Genomic DNA, 23,287 nt, shown 5'->3' on the forward strand with positions numbered 1-23,287 from the left:
AGTGTGCTCGATTTCACATTCATCTACGGGAGGAAATGTCACACAACTTTTTACTGTCAGGATACCTGCCAACCCGTTCTGGTGAACTTTGAACTGTAAAAAAATAAATAAATGCTCCACAGATGTACCCCCTTACTTTTTTTAAGTTTTGTGAACCTATATTTCACAAAATATATATTTATTTTTTAAATTATTTTCTTTTTTCTTAAATTTGCAACAGTGATTTCAGTGAAACCAGCTTTCTGCAGGTGTCAGTAATGTCTGGATGAAGTCTACGCACTGGGTATGATACTGTTTTGGGCCTCAGCAGCTGCCTGAAGCTCAGATGGTCAATTCTAGTCCTGGTCTCTGACTGGTGTTACAGTCTCGGTCTTGTACAGTGCTGGCCAAAAGTATTGGCACCCCTGCAATTCTGTCAGATAATGCTCAATTTCTCCCAGAAAATGATTGCAATTACAAATGTTTTGGTAGTAATATCTTCATTTATTTTGCTTGCAATAAAAAAACACAAAAGAGAAAGAAAAAAAAGTCAAATCAAGTATCAATTTACACAAAACTCCAAAAATGGGCCGGACAAAAGTATTGGCACCCTTTGAAAAATCATGTGATGCTTCTCTAATTTGTGTAATTAACAGCACCTGTTACTTACCTGTGACACATAACAGGTGGTGGCAATCACTAAATCACACTTGCAGCCAGTTAAAATGGATTAAAGTTGACTCAACCTCTGTCCTGTGTCCTTGTGTGTACCACATTGAGTATGGAGAAAAGAAAGAAGACCAAAGAACTGTCTGAGGACTTGAGAAGCAAAATTGTGAGGAAGCATGGGCAATCTCAAGGCTACAAGTCCATCTCCAAAGACCTGAATGTTCCTGTGTCTACCGTGCGCAGTGTCATCAATAGGTTTAAAGCCCATGGCACTGTGGCTAACCTCCCTAGATGTGGACGGAAAAGAAAAATTGACGAGAGATTTCAATGAAAGATTGTGCGGATGGTGGATAAAGAACCTCAACTAACATCCAGACAAGTTCAAGCTGTCCTGCAGTCCGAGGGTACAACAGTGTCAACCCGTACTATCCGTCGGTGTCTGAATGAAAAGGGACTCTATGGTAGGATACCCAGGAAGACTCCACTTCTGACCCAGAGACATAAAAAAGCCAGGCTGGAGTTTGCTAAAACTTACCTGAGAAAGCCAAAAACATTTTGGAAGAATGTTCTCTGGTCAGATGAGACAAAAGTAGAGCTTTTTGGGAAAAGGCATCAACATAGAGTTTACAGGAAAAAAAACGAGGCCTTCAAAGAAAAGAACACGGTCCCCACAGTCAAACATGGCGGAGGTTCCCTGATGTTTTGGGGTTGCTTTGCTGCCTCTGGCACTGGACTGCTTGACCGTGTGCATGGCATTATGAAGTCTGAAGACTACCAACAAATTTTGCAGCGTAATGTAGGGCCCAGTGTGAGAAAGCTGGGTCTCCCTCAGAGGTCATGGGTCTTCCAGCAGGACAATGACCCAAAGCACACTTCAAAAAGCACTAGAAAATGGTTTGAGGGAAAGCACTGGAGACTTCTAAAGTGGCCAGCAATGAGTCCAGACCTGAATCCCATAGAACACTTGTGGAGAGATCTGAAAATGGCAGTTTGGAGAAGGCACCCTTCAAATCTCAGGGAGCTGGAGCAGTTTGCCAAAGAAGAATGGTCTAAAATTCCAGCAGAGCATTGTAAGAAACTCATTGATGGATACCGGAAGCGGTTGTTCGCAGTTATTTTGTCCAAAGGTTGTGCTACCAAGTATTAGGCTGAGGGTGCCAATACTTTTGTCCGGTCCATTTTTGGAGTTTTGTGTAAAATGATAATTGATTTAATTTTTTTTTCATTGTCTTTTGTGTTTTTTCATTGCAAGCAAAATAAATGAAGATATTACTACCAAAACATTTGTAATTGCAATCATTTTCTGGGAGAAATTGAGCATTATCTGACAGAATTGCAGGGGTGCCAATACTTTTGGCCAGCACTGTATGTGGTTGTCTAGACTCCATTGTTTGCGTTGTCATAAGCTTGGCAGTGCATCCTACCTGGGCCGGAGGATGGGTTGTTAAAAACTAAACAGCTTCCCATGACACAAGTCACATGACACGTGAGCATTTATTTGTTTTAGACACTTTTTTTTCCATCGTGCAGACATTTTCAAATCACAATCTTGCTGCACTGGGAATGTTTAAAAGAGAAATAATATTTAAAAAAAAACATTTTAAAAAATCATTTCTGCTGTTTTGTCCTTTAGAGAAGCTTTTTTTTTACGCCATAAATATGTTTTTTCCATCTTATTAGTAACACCTGCTTGGTACATTCCCATGCCAGCTGTGCCAGGCCCCGTGTTGTGACCGTAATGAGTTCGGACCTCACCGTTTCAAGCGGCACTCCCATAAGTCAACAGCCTCCAGCAACATCCCAACAACACCAAGAAGCATCAGAAGGAATAAAAACACATGAATGCCCTTTAAACTGCAGCCTCTCGACATCTTCCACCTGGTACAGAGCCGCCACAGGCTTCCCTTCTGACAGACATCCACCCTATGCGGAGTTCTGCAGTATCATGTTTATTATTAGCAAGTTTATGCTGTTTTCGCTGGCATGGGGTGGTCAGGGGAAACTTGGCCACACGTCTCCACAAGGAGAGCACTCCAGAAATAGCCCTGCTAATAATCTAAGTCAATTCTGTGAATCACCCCTGACACACCCAAAACCTTACTATTGCGAACCCAAACCCTGGCTACTAGGATCTTTTTGGGTTTCACTATAAAAGTTTGTTGGTCAATCGATTCAAAGGTCACAGAGGCCTCATGAGTAGGTTGACAGAAGAGCTCTGGTGTATGATTGCAAGTTTATAAGAAAACTGCACCTACTTACCTGTACGCTCTACTACAAGCCTATGTTCCCAGCGACCACCGCACTCTGCTACCAAACGGCATCCAGTGGTCCTGTCACACGGTCACTATCCAGAACTTTCTCTGCTGTTGTTGCCTGATGGTGGAATTACTTTCCACACTTCATCCATTCTGTCGAATCCATGACTTTTTTTAAGAAACCTTTGACAGCTCTTTTGTGCTTACCTGATCACCTGAATTACTACCCCCCTAAAGCAATTTGTTATGTCCTAATCTCTGTTTTCCAAAAGAAACTTCAACTTTAATGATTTAATGCAGCGTTTCTCAAACTTCTCCTGGAGGACCCCTTATCCTGCATGTTTTAGATCTCTCCCTGCTCCAACACAGCTGATCTAAATGATCAGTTTGTTGTTAAGCAGCTTCAGGAGTTCATAACGAGTTGATCATTTGAATCAGCTGTGTTGGAGCAGGGAGAGATCTAAAACATGCAGGACAAGGGGTCCTCCAGGAGAGGTTTGGGAAACGCTGGCTTAATGCACGTGTCTCCACCAGCTAGCTTGCACCTTGTCTAGCTAACTATTGAAACTTGGGCATGCAGCACTTCTAATATCATGACTCCATGTATGGCTTTCGCTTGTGTTGTACTCTTTCTCACTTGTAAGTCGCTTTGGATAAAAGCTTCTGCCAAATGAATAAATGTAAAATGTAAATGTACAGTTTATGCTTCACTGTCACTTCTTGATCCTCTGACAGTCATTCTTCACATAACAGTAGGAAAGTCAGAACACTGAGTCATGGTCATTGTACAATTTATTAGTCACATTGATAACAGTTACACATGACATTCGATAGAGGTTATATACAGCAGTATATAGAGCAACCTTACATAAAGTGCATCACACGGGGTAATTCAAATCATGTGAAAGATAACAGAGATAATGCTTCAATATTTACATGGTTATCCTGACAAAACGCCCTGGACGTTAGATCACTTCACTTGCGCCTTTCAGTAAAATATGTGAGAGGTACAGACTTTTGATATCAAAGTGTTTTTGGGGAGTGTATTCATTTGTTAGTGCGACTGGCCCGACAGTGATGAGAACAGCAGACGCGACCTGGAATATATTACCCTTCATTACCCTTCTACGGTTCTGCTACAGAGCCAGCACTGGTGTTCAACACAAAGACATGCAATGTTTCCAGCTGAAAGGGGGATCAAGCGGGGACAGTGGGTTGGAAACCACAGCTGGAAGCAGGGGGAAAAAGGCATTGCAAAATCAAGGGGGCAAAAGGGACAGTTTAACATGCCAGGCCACTCCATGCTTTGGGAGAGGGACATGCGCGGGACGTGCTAACTTTCCAAGTGTCACGATACAGAGAACCCCAGTCCTTGTGGGGCCTACACATATCGCCAAGCGCACCCTGCCCTGTGTCACGCCCCCTTGTTGGACCTGCGTCAACCCGTCACTCATGTCCGAGACTAAACCTTAGATGTTATCGCATGTCGCGGTTCTCCTTCCAGAGTGGCCACCAAGGGGACTCTGGCTTTTCTGTCTGGCTACTGGAAGCCAAGCGTCTACATCATATAGGAGTGGGAGAGTAAGATCAGTGCAAATGTCCTTCACGCTAATGACTTCCAGCGGCAGTCTTTTTCGCCACACACCATAGGCACCATTCCCTTTAAACTGAGGCAAAAGAGGAAATTAAATTTAAAAAAAGGAAATGAAAGTGACAACAACACTTAAGTTGCGTTGAAATGTTGGGTTGTAATCCAGCAGCAGATTCTTACATTGTTTTTTGTATTGTTGAAAATGTCTATTTCATTTTTCTTTTATACCACTTTTATACTACTTTACAACTATCTTATTACTATTTTAAAAAAGTGATTAAGTGACCTGAATGTCTATTGTCTACATGGTTTATGTGTGCGAGTTAGGACAAAGTGCAGCCCATTGGTCGTTCTGGAAAGAACAGTATATTATTGTAAAAGAAAGGGACTACTAACTCACTATAAAACAGAACACCCTGCACAGTTCATTACTAACTACACAACACTGTAAAATGAAATAAAGCAATATTGAAACAAGAAAAATAAAACCTCTTTTAAAGATGCTATTCTAAAAGATAATTGATTCAAGTTATCAAATCAAATTTGAACTCTGTAAAGGAAAGAACCCACCGTCCACGACTCTTTTAGGAAAGATAAACACTTATTTCACACTGGCCTTTAATATAATACATTCCCACGACTACACTGGAAAGGAACTCAAACAACCGAGCCCAGTTCCAATACACCTGCATGAGACAGCGACTGGGGGTCCTCCCTTCTCGAAGAATAAACAGATTGCATCAGCGTTCACATTCACTCGGCGCTGCGTATCGGATGGTCATCCAGAGCAGAAGAAGAACGAATCAACACCGCGGCCTGCCAATTCTCCGCAGTGACTGAGATCTTCCAACAACAAGTCGCTTTTTTCACACGGGTCAGGAAAAGTTTAGACTTTCAAACCCACAGGTCTGTTTCTACCAGTGTGCTTCACGCGCTCTGGGTGGCTCCTGTACACCATTACTGTAAAGGTCCAAAGTGCAGTCTGAACTGACTGACAGTGAAACAGAGAGTATTAACCTGTTGTCATACTGTGGACCAAATGTGCAACATGCACACCTTACATTATGCATGCACAATCTGTTTAATGCACGTTTCATATTTTACATGAATTACAGTATCTGTGGGTACAGATATATTACTTTCTTTACAATGGCCAACAATAAAATTCATAAATGACTTCAGAAATTCTTGAGGGCACCACTCATTTGTACAGGACACATGAACAAAATAAATGGCACTTCAGAAATTGTTTTTTACAACTGGCTGACAATTCAACTGCTACAGACTTCAAGCTGGAAATATTTTCATCAATGTCTCAATGAAAAACATTTTTAAATATCTAGAGGAGTATTTTCTTTATCTAGACCTGGCCCCTGGCATTTATATCTAACTGTTTAGGGACTTGTAGGCCCTACTACTTCACCAGTAAAGAGTTTCAAGGTGCATCAACCATACCAATATAGGCAACCTGGGGTTGTGATAAAGTGAGCACTGAAATTAGACCATAAAAATTGAACATATAAATTTTTAAAAAAATGGTCTCCAAAGTCCAAAACCAAAATAAATAAAATAAAATGATAAAACTCTAAATTGTATGGAGTATTGGGGAAGGATCATTTAGCATAAGATCAGACTGGTAATAACAAAATGCCTTAATCTAAATTCCACAAAGAAAAAAAACAGGCCTCCCACTCAGCTGTCAATATCAGGTTTGGTGATAATTGCAGCCAGCAATTACCAATGACAGTCTATTGTTTCCATATTTTATTCTTTTTTTGTTTGTATCGTGCTTTACAATCATCATTAAAGACAGGCATTTTCCAGACCACAATGCTCATCACAGACTAATTTCAGTAAATAAAGCCTTCAAAAGAAGAGCAGCCTTTGCCACATTATATGTAAAGCCTTATTCATGGTGACACATATTGTTTTTTCCCAGTAGGAATGCAGCTGAATATTTAGTCGTTTTTCCAACTCCTTGCTGCCTCTTTCTTAACAGCTTCACATAAAGGGGGCAGACAACACCCAGCAGATATTTTACAAACTGAGATGCTTGGTAATCATAAATTATTATGTACAGTATAAATTACAGCATAAGCAACCAGTACCTTCCGATTTCTAACTAAATGAGTTATATAGTAAATTTTCCTATGTGAATGATTTGGAGTTAGGATTACACAACCCACTGACTCTTACAATACATATAAAAATGTAGAACATACCATACAATATCCTAGCAACCTACAAATTGCCATTTGACAGCATTTGTGATACAGGTCTGCACAGTTTGCCTGGTGTAATTGCTACTGTATGTACAAGGTGAACAGTGATCATTTAAAAAAGGAGGTGTTACACAGAGGGTCAGCATTTACCCCCTCTGGCAGGTACCTTTACCATGCCTATTTAATGTGTTTAAGATGTCAGAAGTGACATTTTTATCTCATTCTTTTATCTTATTCTTATATCTTATTTCTATCTTTTATCTTATTCATTTAAAACAAAAGTCTCAAACGCAAGCCCCAGAGCGCCATTGTCGAACTGATTTTCCAAGCTGCGTTTTTAATTTCCATATTTAACACTGCATAAGCCAAATTTACATTAAAGACTCTCATAAGTAACAATATCCAGCAAACTGAATCTGGAAGTTAATTGACCACCTTGAGGCACCTCACACTGCTCTGTCTTTTGCCATGAAACTGTCAGGACAGCACTTATCTTGTTAGGATCTTGTGTACGCTGTTCTCTTTGTAACCAAATCTACATTTTCATCTGTCCGACACGCCTCATTGAAACATGCAAATTAAGGAAGTTGTCGTTTTTAATTTCCACCAGCAGAAATTCCAGCAGCAAGGAAAGCTTAAAATTACAAACAAAATAGCGAAGGTGAGGCTACAGTGGTACAGTAGAGTGCAGCCATCTGACAGAAACCTAATGTAGGGAGTGTTTCTTTGTATTTAGTGAGATAACACAAGGGCTACGACGGATTTGTCTGAAAGTCTGTGATTTCCATCTGTGTGTCTTAATTTTGAAATGCAATGTATTAAATGACATTTTCACAACCGTGGTCATAAATTTGGCAGGCATTTTGCGGAGCATAACAAAGAAGTTTCAGTTTCTAACTATGACGACTTAAATTACAATGCGATTTATTTGGCATGCAACAGTTCCATAGTAAGATTTCTCACCTAAGCAGAGCTTCCCATTCTTTATAAAAATAACATGGAGAAGATGGGGCACGGATTGCACTGCAATCAACTTTGACTTAAATAAGAAAACAATGAATAAACAACTAAACAATAGAACAATTAACTGTATAATAATGATAATAAATTATATAATGTAAAATAAAATCAAACTTTTTGCTATGCATATTGGGAAACCCAGACTGCAGCTGTCATGCCTGCCTTCCTACTGAGGATGGTTCCTCTGAGAATCACCAGAAATGTACTACCACTGAAAAGCAGCTGGTGGCTAACTTGGATACGATGAATCGCATGACAGAGCATGAATGTTTTTTCATTGTACACCCTCCCTGATAAATAAATTAATTAACTAAATAAACATGCTCCAAAGCTCAGCACCACTGTTGAGAATCCCTTTCTGTAATGGTGTCCCGCAATAACATATCATTCCATGTCAGCTGACAAACACCAGCTATTATGAATGTGATAACGTAACGATTTGCTTGTAAACATTTGCTTCACCTTATACAGACTAGCCTTGTGTGGCTCAACGTCAGGGTACACTCTTCCGCAATTAACTACTGCTTGTTAAAAAAAAAAAAAAAATCATTTTGTCTGTATTAGCACTAAATTACAATTGATAAACAGAAATAAAATCATTCAAAAAGCCCCCAAAACCAGCCCACTGCCAGATCATTTTTAGTGTTTTTTTTTTGTTTTTTACTGACTGGATTTATGATGAAACAGTCATAGATTCAGCCGGCAGCGCGGGTGTGGTCTCATTTTCAGTTTGCGCTGTGTGGGGTCGACTGGAGGGCTGCACAGTGACAGGAGGTGGCTCATCCGGGGGGGGGCGGGAGAGAGGCTGTGGAGGTGCGGGGGGGGTGGAAGGGGGCAGTGACCGCTCGGGACTGCGACTCATCTGGGGCGGTTGTCGCCCGTGGGGGGGGCGGTCTACAGCAGCTTCCTCATGCGGCGGGTGTGTTTCTCGATGTGCGTGGTGGCGCGGTCGGTGGAGGAGGCGATGGCGTCCAGTGCCTCGTCCTGCCGCTCCAGCTCCGTCTCCGCCTCCAGGGCCAGGTTCTTCAGCTGCATCAGCATCTGGGACAGGGGGGGGGAAGGAAGAGTAATGATGAACAAAGAGTTTAAATTCGGGCAAATTTCTGAAGCTGTTTAAAATCCAAAATATATATATATATCATCATTTAAAAGTTTCACAAAATAACATCATCTGTTTCTTAATTGTGTTAATATGTTTCCTAAATAAATTACATGTGTTTCAACTAACTGTCAAGTTATCACGTAATATGATTCCCAAATGAAAGTATCCAACAGATGTTGCAGCCACAAGTGTTTATATTTGCTGCAAAATGCTAGGCTACACACTTTGCTCATACAAAAGTAGTTTGCTCCTCATTGTAACTGGGATCCTATATATAAATCATTTGCCACACAATTCTCGTTGGGAAACATAGAGAAACATGGAAGATCCTTGATGATAATGACATCTCCTTTTCTCATTCTTCTTTCTTTTTATCAGTACAATGTAAACTATGCCAGGCACTTGCATAACTGCATTGACTCAAAGCTACCATCAGGGTCATTCTGCTAGTTTCCTCTAAAGACTGTCAGAAAAAATAACAGCCACAGTTTAACATACCCACCACTGCCTAATGTGTGCAGAGCTGCCATTTGGAAGAGGTTTATTAGGATTGGTACTTCAAACAGGTTTGAGAACAGCTCTCACTGAACTACACATGAGCACAGAACTGTATTAGGCACCGGTCAACCTTAATCTACCCATTAATCCTCCAGGGTACACTTTTATGCAAATTCTGGTTTTTCCCCTCACTACTTATTTACATGTTTAACACAGATATCTAGCAAGAGCTTCTGTTTGTAAAATTAGTAAGTGCTTGCATTTGATTGATGCAAAGGCCATTTTTTAGTAATCTGTAAGAAATAATCTGCTTTCGTGGCATGCAATAGTTTTTAAGTAGAGAATACAGCAGTAATGTGACATATCAAGTGACACTGTACAACTAGCATTGAATTGTAGACAATACAAAAATTCTGTGTTATGTTTAATTCATTTACATGCGTTGAACAAACAGCATTACCAACACCAAAATTCATACATCTTTAGTCTGCACACTGAGAAAGTTTCTACTTGGTTCATATGCCAACTTGAAAACACCCTAAATTAGACAAAATACCCAGGTTACAAAGTGTCTCCATATATCCATATAGACACATACACACACTACATACATAAATACATAACGTGTTTAATTTGTTCCGTGTATGATCCCATTTAAACCCTCATGTTTACAATGCAAAGCCGAGTCAAGATTGTTCCACTTTTTAATCAGTCATTACTATAAACAAATGCACATGGCGTTAAGCCGCCTGCCAATAGAAACCCTGCTAGGAGAACACATTACCGCTGAGGGCCAATGGAAATAAATTGCGTTCAGCTTGTGGCTATTTTTTAACAGGAATAAAATGCACGTCTGAAATCCCCGGGTTCCATTAAATGCGGGATTTACTGGCTCTGCCGCGGCTGCCATTAGTGAGGGCTCGATGGCATCCCCTGTTTTTCGTTCCCGCGTGCCTGACGAATCGGGGGCCGCTCCACGTGCCGCCCTCCAGAACCTTGTAGCCGCGTGCGACACAGTCAATGGAACAACTTAAACAAACCAGCGACACGCCAAGTAAAATCTAATAAACACTCGCCCCAAATCCCACCACCGCGGTTACTAAGCTAATATTATGATATCCTACACACACACACACACACACACACACACACACACGCACGCACACGCACGCACACGCACGCACACGCACGCACACACACACGCACACGCACACACACACACACACACGCGCACACACACACGCACAGTGACATTATGTCAGTCTTCACCAGCCAGTACACATGGGCATTGCAGCAGACCACAGGAGCTGTGCCAGGCTGCCAGGGGAAGGCAGCTGGTGGCTCAATGCAGGTCAAGTAGCCGCTGGCTTCACTGACCTGGGGTTTGCAAGGGCCAAACACACTCGCAATTCAGTGCGGTGTGGGGTGCTCAAACTCAGCAGCGGAAGCACTGATTGGTTTAACAGACATCAGATCGCCCTGCCACTGCAATACAGATGTCTACAAAAGACTGATCTCATATATGTTTTCTGAATGAAATGCATTGCAATATGTTTCCTTCCTGTTTCAGCATTTTAAAGGGGGAGATGGCAATCCTGCCTGCTAAAATTGCCATCCAATCTATTGATATTGCTCTCCATCTTCTCTGTGTCACTCTTAAGATATGAATTATGAAACATTACAAATGAACCTCTGTAGCTGACAAATGCAAATGCAAAAACATGCATCACAATCAGCGCTCCACAAATATTTCCATCTACCTGAACACATTATTTAATAATTTCACAGGCTACAATTTTAAAGGAAAAAGAATTATTGCTCTACACTCTCTTAATGTCAAGCTGTCTTTCACAGATCGCACGACTTCAACGGACAGGTTCTGCATGATTTCGCTAAACAATCGAATAAGAATTTGTCCATTTCTCACCACCTGGTCTCCCCAGCTCCTGGTATAGCCCTTGTACTGTCTGGCGTGGACTACTCAACTCTCTCTTGGACGGCCTCCCGACCTGTGCCAACAGACTGCTTCAACTGACTCTGAATTCCGCTGCTCGGCTGGTCTCCAAAAATCCATATAGATTTTTTATATGTATGACCCTAAGAACATCATTTGGCACTGAGATAACGAATGAACATCATTCGGCTCTCTGTGGGTAAGAGTATGATGTATGTTGTTCTTAAGAATAACTGTTAGGTACTACATATTTGCTCAAATTTGCTAAATAATACTGTTATATGCTCATACTTCAGCACCGCTTTTCTTCTTGATGATTCTTTCTTCTTGTCATACAGACCTTTCTGCAGCAGGCTTTGACAGGAAACAAGGTGACATAGCTAAAAAGATACATATACAGACACACAATTCTGATTTTTCAAATCAGAAGGGATGCCATCGAGCCCTCACTAATGTATACTAATACTAACGTATTTCAAATACACTGCTCAGCTTTCAGAGAAAGAAAAGCCGCAAAACTGCTACATTAACACACCTTCAGCGCAGAGAGGTGATTCTGCTGGAGAATCAGAGGGATAAAGAGTTTCTGTTTAGCCCGGCTCCAGAACACAGGGCGAACACTGTTCCTATTGTCTTATCTTGCGTTGCTGTAGATGCCGCGACAACCGAGGAAACCACAAGCTAACGGCACTCACAACGGGGAATTAACCAAAATGTTTTTTAAGAATCCGTAATGGCGTTTTGTTTGTTTAGAGAAATATAAGCTTTAACTGTGGAGGGGGGCCAAGGTGGGCCACCTACTGTGCGACAGCAACACCACCTTATATTCTGCTTTTTTTTTTTTTGCTTGGCGTAATTACTTTAGCTTATACTGTACGGATGCGACGACAGACCAAACATGGAGGCAAGAGTGCACAGCAGTATTTCCATGACCCACACCTCCAACCAGGAAGTGATGTCAGCATCCTGAACCAGTACCTTCTCTTTCAGCACAGGCACAGACTGGAACTTTGCTTCACGCCTTTCAAGAGAGGGTGGCAGGGGGAGGGAAAGGCTGAATAAACTAGGAATAAGCATGTACATAAATAACAGAACTGGACATACAAATACAGAACCACAAACACTACTATTCTTATTTAAAGTAATGCTGCTTTTACAGATCAGGTTAAGTTCTGCATTCACTTTTGTATGACGTAGGTTTGGAATTCTATAGCGGAACAAGGAGACTTTAAGTTTTTTGTGTTACACATTTCTATTTCAGCACTGTTTTTGAAATCGCTGACTATTTACTATAATTCTGCATGTTCTGTGCTTATTATTGTTGGGCCTGTTGCTCCTCTGACATTCATTTTGTATGCGTCTCATTCCTTGTTAACTCGCAGTGTAAATTACTGTGCGCCTGTCATAACAGACATTACGAAGAATTTTACCAGCACACATAAACACTAAAACATCTGCTCTTGTATTCCAAAAAAAACCTCCTGAAATGGCTACAAGACAGTCGGATGTTTACGCCGCCTTTAAATAAATGCCGCAAACACTTCAGTTGCTGGAGCGTCAGCAAATGCGCAAGACAGCTTTGATGGGGATGACAGCATCGACAGACTGATGATTGGAAAATAAACTGCAGGTTTATGAAGAAATAAATGTCTACATAGGTGGTGTTAACCCCTCCCTGAGTGCACTGTGACTACTTTGCTGTACAGGCAATTAAATGCTAGCCTATGAAATGGTGCTGACATCCTAAGATATATATGGTGGTATATTTTTGACGTACTCTTTACTATATTCCTTCAGAACCATAAATGCAAGTTAATACTCCTGAGCCTCTGTTTATTTAGATTCTATGGAATTTTCAAACAGTGATTTGCAATAAGAAGTAAAGCCTGGGTGAACATACGAAGCCCACAAAGTTTAGCTCCAAGTCGAACTGTGCAGATTTCCTACTTCAGAATGTCCTCTGAAAGAAAAAATGCAATCTGAGAATCACTGAGATATGTATGTTTAAAAGAATGTGGTCTGGTTAATGAGGCAAAAGTAACCGGCACGCGTTTGATTTCCACCACTTCAAAAAGCCCCCAGCAAAGAAGAACCCTGCCCCTTCCCCAGTAACTGCGCTGCCGTGACGTAGTGGGGCCGCGCAGATGAAAGCTATGCGCCTCCTTTGTGCTTGGTACAGGGCCCTTTTTTAAAGAATGGCAAATATTTAACGGGACTGTACGATAACTCCACTGATTACCAGGAATCCAGTATCCGTGACAGAAGTGGTCGCGGGCCGCCAGGTTCAATCGCACTCCGCGCTTGCGTGGGGGTTGGGAAATTAAGCTGCCGAGCCTTTCATGTCATTATGCTCGCGGCCGTCCCCGGCTTTCGGTGCCAGGCCTAATCGCGTAATTAATTGCTTTGAAAACGGGGTGTGTCTGCAGGCGTGCGGTTTGATCGAGGGTCCGGGCTTTTTATGGCGGTCAAAAGACCATTATGGCTTATCGGCGCTCGACGTTGCCTGAGCTTAGTGTAAGGTGAAGCCGCTCTGTTGTGTGTGAACTGACTCACAGACAGAAATGTCACAGCGGTGATGGAGTGGTTTGAGACAGGGCTCAACAAACGGAAATGTTCACAGCAATACCGACTTCCCTGAGCAGCTAATGCACAGCATCGGCCTGGCGGTATTCTGAGACATTAGTTTGAAGTGAACAAACCATTGAAGAAGACAAATAAATCTTCATTGTGGTAGTCATTATAGGCCCTCTTAGGACTCTAATGCAAACTGAATCATTTTCCGCCTGCTCTTGGTCATGTTGTCCCTGTGGCACACAGGACCGCGGTAATGTCACCGAGCCTTGCCTTGCCAGTGTACAGCTTGGGACTCAGAACCCCTTAAAACATTTCCTTCAATGATTCTTGTATTTTCCAACCGCTAATGTGCCATTAATCAAAGCTTTCGGCTATTGGATTGCGGACCGGTTTTTGACCAGGCCAGGAGACTGCAAACAGCGCTCTCTCTGATCTGATAATATAAAAAAAAGGAGGGTGGGGGTGTGGGGTTAAATATGTCATAAGGATTTTTAATTTCCCCCCTTCATCAAAGAACCCGTTGGTGTTGCAAAAACTTTTCCATCTTAAAGCAACATCTGTTTACACTTTACTGCTGCTCCAGTAGTCAACAGACACTGTCCAAAGCCTCTTGTACGGTCTCGGTATTTCAACAAGGTAACAGCACTGGAAATCTTCAAAATCACAGCGTGCTACACCTCTTAAAGTGCACTTTGATTTTTTTCTTTTTTGGATACATATGAACACTTAACCTTCAACTTGTTTTTAACTACAAATGGAACATGCATATGACAATTAAAGTCAGTAATTGTTATGCCAGATGCCAAAGAAGTCTGTACAAGTCTACTTGACATGTGCTTGTTACTGTAGGTCCAAACACCTTTCGGGGCTTTCAGAGTTTGATATTACCATAAAATTTGCTTTTTACTAAAAAATCTCAGCAGGCATTACTCACTATACCACTGTACCAAGTATATGTGCACCCCACACATTGTAACTAATGACAATGTAATGTTTTCACTGTGGCATAAATTCTGTGATTTGAAGCGTGTGTAGAGTGAGAATCGGATTCACTGTAGTGTAAGGTCTGTGATTTGATGCATGTGTCAAGTGAGAATCATTTTCACTGTGCTGTAGGGTCTGTGATTCCAGGCAGGTGTTGAGCGAGAATCGTTTCCACAGTGGTGTAATGCCTATGACTCGAGGCCTGCGTCAAGCGAGAATTGGTTTCACTGTGGTGTAAGGTCTCTGATTTGAGTCGTGTGTAGAGTGAGAATGGGTCTCACAGCGTTGTAAGGTCTGTGATTTGAGTCGTGTGTAGAGTGAGAATAGGTTTCACTGTGGTGTAAGGTCTGTGATTTGAGTCGTGTAGAGTGAGAATGGGTTTCACTGTGGTGTAAGGTCTGTGATTTGAGTCGTGTGTAGAGTGAGAATGGGTCTCACAGCGTTGTAAGGTCTGTGATTTGAGTCGTGTAGAGTGAGAATGGGTTTCACTGTGGTGTAAGGTCTGTGATTTGAGTCGTGTGTAGAGTGAGAATGGGTCTCACAGTGTTGTAAGGTCTGTGATTTGAGTCGTGTGTAGAGTGAGAATGGGTCTCACAGCGTTGTAAGGTCTGTGATTTGAGTCGTGTAGAGTGAGAATGGGTTTCACTGTGGTGTAAGGTCTGTGATTTGAGTCGTGTGTAGAGTGAGAATGGGTCTCACTGTGGTGTAAGGTCTGTGATTTGAGCCGTGTGTAGAGTGAGAATGGGTCTCACAGTGTTGTAAGGTCTGTGATTTGAGTCGTGTGTAGAGTGAGAATGGGTCTCACTGTGGTGTAAGGTCTGTGATTTGAGTCGTGTGTAGAGCGAGAGTGGGTCTCACTGTGGTGTAAGGTCTGTGATTTGAGTCGTGTGTAGAGCGAGAGTGGGTCTCACTGTGGTGTAAGGTCTGACTCGAGATGTGTGTACAGCGAGAGTGGGTCTCACTGTGGTGTAAGGTCTGACTCGAGATGTGTGTAGAGCGAGAATGGGTCTCACTGTGGTGTAAGGTCTGACTCGAGATGTGTGTAGAGTGAAACCCAGCCACCCATAGAAAGTTTTCTGCACTGCTTCTGCTGTTCTCGCCTGCGTAGCGCGGGCACCACCGCCCCTCAGCGGGAACCCCAATAAACCTGCACTCGAGTGCATCCTGCGGAAACACGAGGGCGATTACGTCGGGAGGTGTGTGTGTTTTTTCTTCCTCGAAGAGGGGGGGGGGGGGGTTTAGGGGAATTCCAGGACACCTGACTCGCCTGTCTGCGCCGCGCTCTGGCGAAAGCACAGCATGGAAAGACTGTGCGCTCATGCGGCTCCCTCCCCGCCTGACGCAATGCTGACCGCGGCACTCCACAGGCAGCTACTGTATCACACCCCCCGTGCTACACCTCCATCCTTCTCCAGATACCACAGAGCACTCATGCTCCACTGGTATTAAAGACATCAACGAAAGATGCCATGTTGCCAGGAATCCTCATCTCTTAAAAATACAGACGTCAAAGATAAGGCTTTCAATAAGGCTGATACCTGCCTATACTTAGCCAAATATTATAAATATTATAAAACAATCAAGAGAATTTTCTCACACAGTTAGTTTTCAGAGCTAGAATGGGAGTTTGTCTTGACATGGTGAAGTGAACATATCAGCTTGCAATGTGTGGAAACATCTGGATTTACATCTGGAATACAGACCTGCCAACATGGCAAAAACTGAATGAGTACCACCCCATTTCTGACTTGAGCTTAGCGACAGGGACCTGGCTTTCATTTTCAGTTCTTTTGCACACAGGGAGGGTACAAACAGTACATTTCCTTTATGATTATGGGTGGGGTGGGGTGGGGGGGCAGCAAAAACATAAAAAAACAAGATGAATTGTTATAAATCATATTCCCGTCTAACTGTTAATAGGTGTTTCTCTGTAATGTTACAGTGCCCTCCATGACTATTAGAGCCATGACTGGTTGTTCTTCGCATGGTGGTCACAGAACCAATCATTCCCATTTGTGATTGCATGTGATTCATTGGCATAGATGGCACAAGCCTTAAAAACAAGCAGAATGTGCACAACTGCTCCAAACGTGAAAAAAAATTGTGTCCCGAATGGTGTCATATGGCCATAATTTAAAATTTTTCCACAGGCCTCTTGGCCATGTCTGACAATGCCAACAGGTCCAAGTTCCCGGTCTGAGAACCATTACTATAGTAAGCAATGCTCTGACAGGAGTTTCCATACTCGTGTCAATCAAGGATTTCAAAACGTAACATTACCCCAAATCAACCCCAAATCAATTACTTGCTAACAACCATTAGCTAGAAAACATCACAGGATACAGCCGGCTAGCGAGCTTGTTCATTTATTTGGTAGCTGCACACCTGCTAAATGTTGCCAGCTAAATAATTTAACTAGTGAAGGTTGCTAAATTGTTGTTGTTAAAATGCTAAATTGTTGTTGTTAAAATGACTGAATTAAAGCTAAAGCTGGAAAACATTATTTAAGTTGACTAACTACGTAACTTGCTTATGTGGAAACCATCAGATCCACCTCAGCATGATATTCAAAGCAAAGTGCCACAGAATATTTCTACAGAGGCTAATGGGCAGTCCACCACAGAACTGGCTTGACCAATCACATTGGAATTGTTGACATCATATTCTGTTGGTCCCGTAAAATTCAAAATTGCGTCTCTTAAGTCAAAGAACTGATACTGGTTTTAGAAGTAATTTCTTACATGTTTATGTTTTTGCATAATCGTAAGCCCATTTTTCAAGCTGATGCACTCCTTTAACATGGGAGGACATGTCCCTCTTACCCTCTTTACATTTCTATGTCCAGGATTAGTGATGTATCACAACATTTGCTTTCTCAGGTCCTCAGTAGCGTAATATTACTGATCGAGCATTGGATTCTGGTCTCATTCCTTATCTTATCGCTGTGCTACACAGCAAAACTAATAACTAATCCTAAATTTGCCGGCAACCTCAACCCACATCACAGGAGTGGACGGGCAGTTCAAACCAACTGAATAAACTAAACAGTCCATAACACAGAGCAGGATAACTGGTCCAATAGGTGGGACCTAAAGAGCAGAAAAAACAACCACCGAAAAATAGGAAAAGAGAAAGGAAAGTGGTGTTTTCGCAACCTCGCTCCATGTCTACTCTCTCGTTGTTGGAGTTCCATGTGTAAATACCGTACGTGTGGCGAAGATTGCATGCCCACTATGAAAAATGTACACCTACATAGTAGCACAAGTGGGAAAAATGCACAATTTACAGGCTATTATTTTAGCAGACTCACAGCTATAATAATGCAACTGGAAGCTGCCGGGGGATCGGGGGTCAGACACGCTGAGCGCTGTGACCTCCCGGCTGGGGGGGGGGGGGGGGGGGGGGGGGGGCTGGGGGACGGAGTGCTCTCACCTGCTTCAGCTCCTGGGCTTCAGCCTCCGTCACCGTCGGCTGCAGCACCTGCACCTGCAGCTGGGCCAGGTCGCCTACGGGCACCTCCATGGGCACCTCCGTCTCCTGGCAACGCTGAATAAAGCCCGTTGCTGTGGAGGGGGGGCAGAGATTTCTGCTTAATTGATAGACCGTTCTAACCACAGTCATGTCGGTTAAATGTTTTGTTAACACAATACAAGATCAAACAAAAAGAACAGCCAGCCTTCTGATAGTGCAAGAGCACGCAGTCAGCCACACCTGAGATATTACATAGCCTAAATGTTATGAAAACGTCATGGAAATGAGCCAAAAATTCATTAGTAGGCCTACACTGAACCACTGTAACAACTGATAAACCTTAATATACTCTAAACGCAAGCACTCTAAAAAGCTTTCACAAGTCTACCTTTTGGCCAGTCCAAAATAACAGAATCAGAATCAGACTTCATTGGCCAAGTATGCTTTTACATATACAAGGAATTTAACTCCAGTTCCAATGTCTCTCACAGTGCTTTCATACAATGCCAAGGTGACAACAACAAATACCATCCAACAGTAGCGGTACAACAAACAGCAACAGGGGTACTGGCCACATACATGGAATGGATTAAGGATGGAATGAATGAGGTATATGAAAAAAAATATCAGCAGATACTGTACAATATGTTAACAGCTACTGCACAATAACTTAAAGTGTACACGAGTGCAGCCTGTGGGTCTGTTCAACAATTTGTTATAGACAACTATTGCACTGTGTTATATATAGCTATTCCATAATGGCCAAGAGAAACAGGTTACCTGAGTGCAGGCTATGTACATCTACAGTTGTGGAACTATTTCACTGTGAGCACACAGAACAGAGATGCAGATGAAATGTGGCTAGTTTAACAATTCAACAGTGTGATGGGGTATGGGAAGAAGCTATTCCGGCATTGGCTTGTTTTGGTGGGCAGTGATCTGAGGCACCTGCCAGAGGGAAGGAGTTCAAGTATGTTGTGGCCGGGAGGCGAGGGGTCAGCAATGATTTTGCCTGCCCGTTTCCTGGCTCTGGTATTGAAAAGATCTCGGAGTGTGGGCAGGTAATAATCTTTTCTGCAGTCCTGATGGTGCGCTGTACCCAATGTTTATTATGAACGAGTCCTTATTTGCTTGCGTCTTTATACACATAGATCCAACACCTTGTCATAGATCTCTAGCGCCATCATGTGGCTAAACCAGAAAGCATACCTGAGCTTTCAGTTACTGTACTTCAGCACCTATATTAGTGTTGAGAAAAGCTAAAACAACATATTTTACTACACAATTGAATCTGGAATTCTAGTATTACACATTAAATCAGATGTGTAGAGCAAGTGTGTGTTTTCACTAGGCTTAGTGAATTTCAGCAGGTATTCCTGGTCTCACCAATTGGCTGCATTACCAACTTGCTGACAAATTCTACAGTAACTCTCAATTCAGTCAAAGAGGATCAGTGAAATTCTCCAGTTCACCGATAATCGCTTCCCACAGTAATACGTATACCTTGAACAGTGGGTATGGAATCAGTACCACAGCTTACACAGATACTGAATAATATGTCCACTGGCTCCTTTGCCTCACTGTAACCAGAGCAAAGACATAAAAGCTATGGAAATAGTGACGGAAAGAGGACACAGTGCAATCTGCTGGAGGACTCTGGCCTTGGCTAGTACCTGCACTCCACACAGAGCCGCCCTCCGGGTCACAGGGCGAGGCGGCCGGGGTGGTCTGGAAGGCGGCGTAGTCGGCAGTGTACTCCATCTTCTTCTTGTACTGCATCTCCAGTAGCGGCAGCAGCTCAGGCAGCTTGGCGGAGAGCAGCCGGTAGCCGATGTCGGGCCTGCCGATGAAGCGCTGCCGCACACTCAGCTCGTAGGGGCTGTGCACCCGCACGTCGTCCACCTCCTCCCTCTCGAAGCGGTGCAGGAGCCGCCCGCCGCCACCCTCGCGCACCTCCAGCCCGGACATCAGCACCGTCAGGCAGCCCGGCCGCAGGTCCGACTCCCCGCCCTTGGAGACGATGGCCGGGATGCTGGCGATCACGCCCTGCCGGCCGGCGGCGGCGGCGCCGCGGGGCCCGGAGGCCGAGGCCTGGGCGTGCTCGCTCTTGGCCTCCTGCTGGCTCCTCCAGGGCAGCTTGCCAAACGGCCACCAGGCGGGAGACTCCAGCTCAGAGAGCAGCCTGGTCACAGCATTTTGGAAAAAAGAGGGGGCTGTGTCAGTTACAAGCAAAGAACTGAACATTGTCCCCTGCCAACACCCTTGAGCCTACAGAGCCCATACTTCATGCTATAATCAAACAATAATATAAATATATAGCGCCCTTCACAAAAAATGTGCAATTGTGCATAAAAGAAAGTGCAATGTTACTGAAGAATGGAACTAAACAACAGTTTTGAGTGTCTCTAGTTCTGATCTACACCTCTCGTGCTAACTGACATGCAACGTCTCTATTAAGACCACTTGCCAATATCCTTACTGACCTACTTACTGGTATTTCATACACTCACAATTCATTCTACAGAATTAAATCTACACAGTGCAGCATATCAACCTCACTTCAGTGACATCCACAGCAGACATCTCAGTACCATCATCTTAGAAAATACCACAGCCAGTGCCACTGATGGTCCCAGCCTGTGTGTCCCAGACTGGCTTCAATATCATTTAACCACAACACAGAGACAACTATGAACGGGGATTATTAAAAAAAAAACGATGTCATGTACTTGTCTGCCACGCCCAGGTCAGACTCGATCTTGTCCAGCCCCTGCATGATGTTGTCGAACTGCTCCCCCTGGTGGCTGAGAACCTTCCCTGTATCTTCCAGCCTCCGCTGGGCCCCGGCCACCAGGCCTATGAGCTCCTTCCCTTTGCCCGGCTTGGCCTCGGCCGCCTGGGCGCCCGTCGGGGAGAGGAGCCTCTCCCTCCAGAAGTGCTCCAGCACGTTGTAGACCACCACCCGGTTGGGCCGCAGCGAGCCGAACCAGTGCTTGACGTTGCCTTCCTCCAGCACGGTGAGCGTGCTGAAGATGAAGCTGGACGACTCCATCTTGATCTCCACGATGCGCGAGAGGCGGAAGCTGGCCAGGCTGCCCTCACCGCGGTCGGGCGTGAAGCGCACGGTGGTGCGCGTCAGTGACAGGGTGCCGCTCACCCACCGCTTCTCGCTGTTCACGTAGTAGGACCCGGGCCAGCTGTGGATGGGGATGTCCCTGTTCATCGTTTCACCCCCCTCGTGAGACGCCTGCCTCGGCTGCCTTGGACTGGATTCTTGCCTAGGGGAGAGATTTCAAACGTCTTCAGAAGTTTTCCCACTTCCAACATCACAAAGCATGTCTTTGTAAATGTGAGAGGTTCTTGTAGGACACATCATTAACTGTCCATATGAAACCTGCTGTGCTCTATAAGCGCTGTATCACATTTCATTTATTTTATTGCTAGCAAGATGCCACATGCTGCTGGCTGATGTACAGAATATGACCACAACAGAAATAAGCAAAAGCGCGTTATTTTGTCGTTTGTTTTGTTTGTCCATGGTAACATTTATGTACATTAATTTCAAAGGCAAAATTGATTTAAAAAAAACTATTCTGCTCAGGTAACACTTTTTTGCACTTTTCCTTTTATTCAGAACAGCTTTTTCATGAAACAACAGCACTAAAATGCACATATATGGTCTAATTATTATTTCCCTAGAGCTACCTAGCTATATTATCGGATTGCTAGCTAGACAGCTGGCAAGATTAAAAACTAGCAAGCCAACGCTGCCCATTTGTATTGCTTGCTATCTACCGTAAGGTTTCACAATCAGCAGGCCAATTCTGTTGACATCATAGCATTCAATGGCTTATAAGCAAAATAAACAGTCAGCTAGCAAGCTAATAAAAATATATTTCAAATAACATGGTTAGCCAGCTAGCTAGCTAACAAAAATTAAAACTGGAAATTGTTTGCTAGCTAGACTGGTACCCTGACAACAAAGGTGACAATAGCAGTTAAGCCTACTACTATAAAATTCAAACCATCAAAAACAGCTTGCCAAGAAACAAAGATTACATATTTTGGATCCAATTTCTTCCAAACAGCTACAGGCATCTTGTTAACGAGCTCACGACTAACGCGAATACCGTATTTATAGACAAAGTATGGGATTTAGCGAAGTACTATCTAGCTAGCTACGTTTCCGGTCTACATTCTGCTTGTTATGTAGCTTGCCAGCTAACGTTAGCGATTAGCTGTTTGCTATCTGCTAGCCAGCTGGCTATCGAGTTCACAAGTAAAAGCGACACTATTAGGCAGCAATGTATCACGACAGCACTGTTTTTCAACACGTGAATGTTTTCAGCACATATTACATTAGCAGTGGTGGAAAACAATTTCTTGCTCAACCTTTAAATGTGGCTTCCGTCGTTCAGCTACATTTCTGTTATGCTTTTTCATCCATTAGGGATACAGTATGATGTGAGTCCGAATTAGGCACCGAGAAACCGCAGAAGGACTCACTTTGTCATTGGTTCTCCAGCACAGCGAGCATTGGTGGCTTTCTTTGGCTGCCAGAATTGCCCGCATGGGCGTAGAGTGGAATACCGTGACGTTATCTGAAAAGTGACGTGCTTGTGTCTGTAAAAGCTCTTCCACTGAATGCTCACAAAAAGTCTATATGGCGTGTGTCTGTTACTGCTGAGTTAATATTAATGATATGAAACCTTTACTTTGTTATAGTTATTGCCTCTGGGAATACAACCCTCTGCCCTTTTTGTGTTTTGTTTCTGAAAGGTGATCCTGAAATGATTTGATTAGTGATTTGAAACTGCTTATTTAATTCCAAATGTGGGGCTCCTAAACGATTAGTTTAGGAACCCCAGAAACGATGTTGTACTTATGGTGAACTTTTATCATTATTGGGTTTTATTTCTAAACATTATTACCATTTATGTTCAAATGTTATTCTTGTCTGATTGTGAA

General features: G+C 43.2%; 1 protein-coding gene across 2 annotated transcripts; it reads right to left on the minus strand.

Annotated features, from left to right (window-relative positions):
* Positions 1-8,621: 8,621 nt before the first annotated feature.
* Positions 8,622-22,894, minus strand: snap47 (synaptosome associated protein 47). 2 transcript variants are annotated; one of them, XM_036519322.1, is made up of 5 exons: positions 22,826-22,894; positions 21,049-21,597; positions 19,993-20,501; positions 18,281-18,411; positions 8,622-8,777 (listed from the first exon to the last, which is right to left on the minus strand). In XM_036519322.1, exons 1-5 carry the CDS (start codon positions 22,831-22,833, stop codon positions 8,631-8,633), a joined length of 1,344 nt encoding a protein of 447 aa, XP_036375215.1. In that variant the 5' UTR covers positions 22,834-22,894; the 3' UTR covers positions 8,622-8,630. The 2 variants fall into 2 exon arrangements, with proteins under 2 accessions (XP_036375215.1, XP_036375216.1); XM_036519323.1 differs by lacking the exon at positions 22,826-22,894 and adding an exon at positions 22,712-22,783.
* Between the last annotated feature and the right edge of the window lie 393 nt (positions 22,895-23,287).

The sequence above is a fragment of the Megalops cyprinoides genome, chromosome 24 (assembly GCF_013368585.1).
Source record: "Megalops cyprinoides isolate fMegCyp1 chromosome 24, fMegCyp1.pri, whole genome shotgun sequence".
In the NCBI taxonomy this organism is placed as follows: domain Eukaryota; kingdom Metazoa; phylum Chordata; class Actinopteri; order Elopiformes; family Megalopidae; genus Megalops; species Megalops cyprinoides.

Coding starts and splice junctions, on each gene's coding strand:
- snap47 (XM_036519322.1), bottom strand. Junction 20,502..21,048: donor GACCTGGGCGTGGCAGACAA/GTACATGACATC, acceptor TGCTGTGACCAG/GCTGCTCTCTGAGCTGGAGT. Junction 8,778..18,280: donor AAGCCCAGGAGCTGAAGCAG/GTGAGAGCACTC, acceptor CCCCTGTCCCAG/ATGCTGATGCAGCTGAAGAA.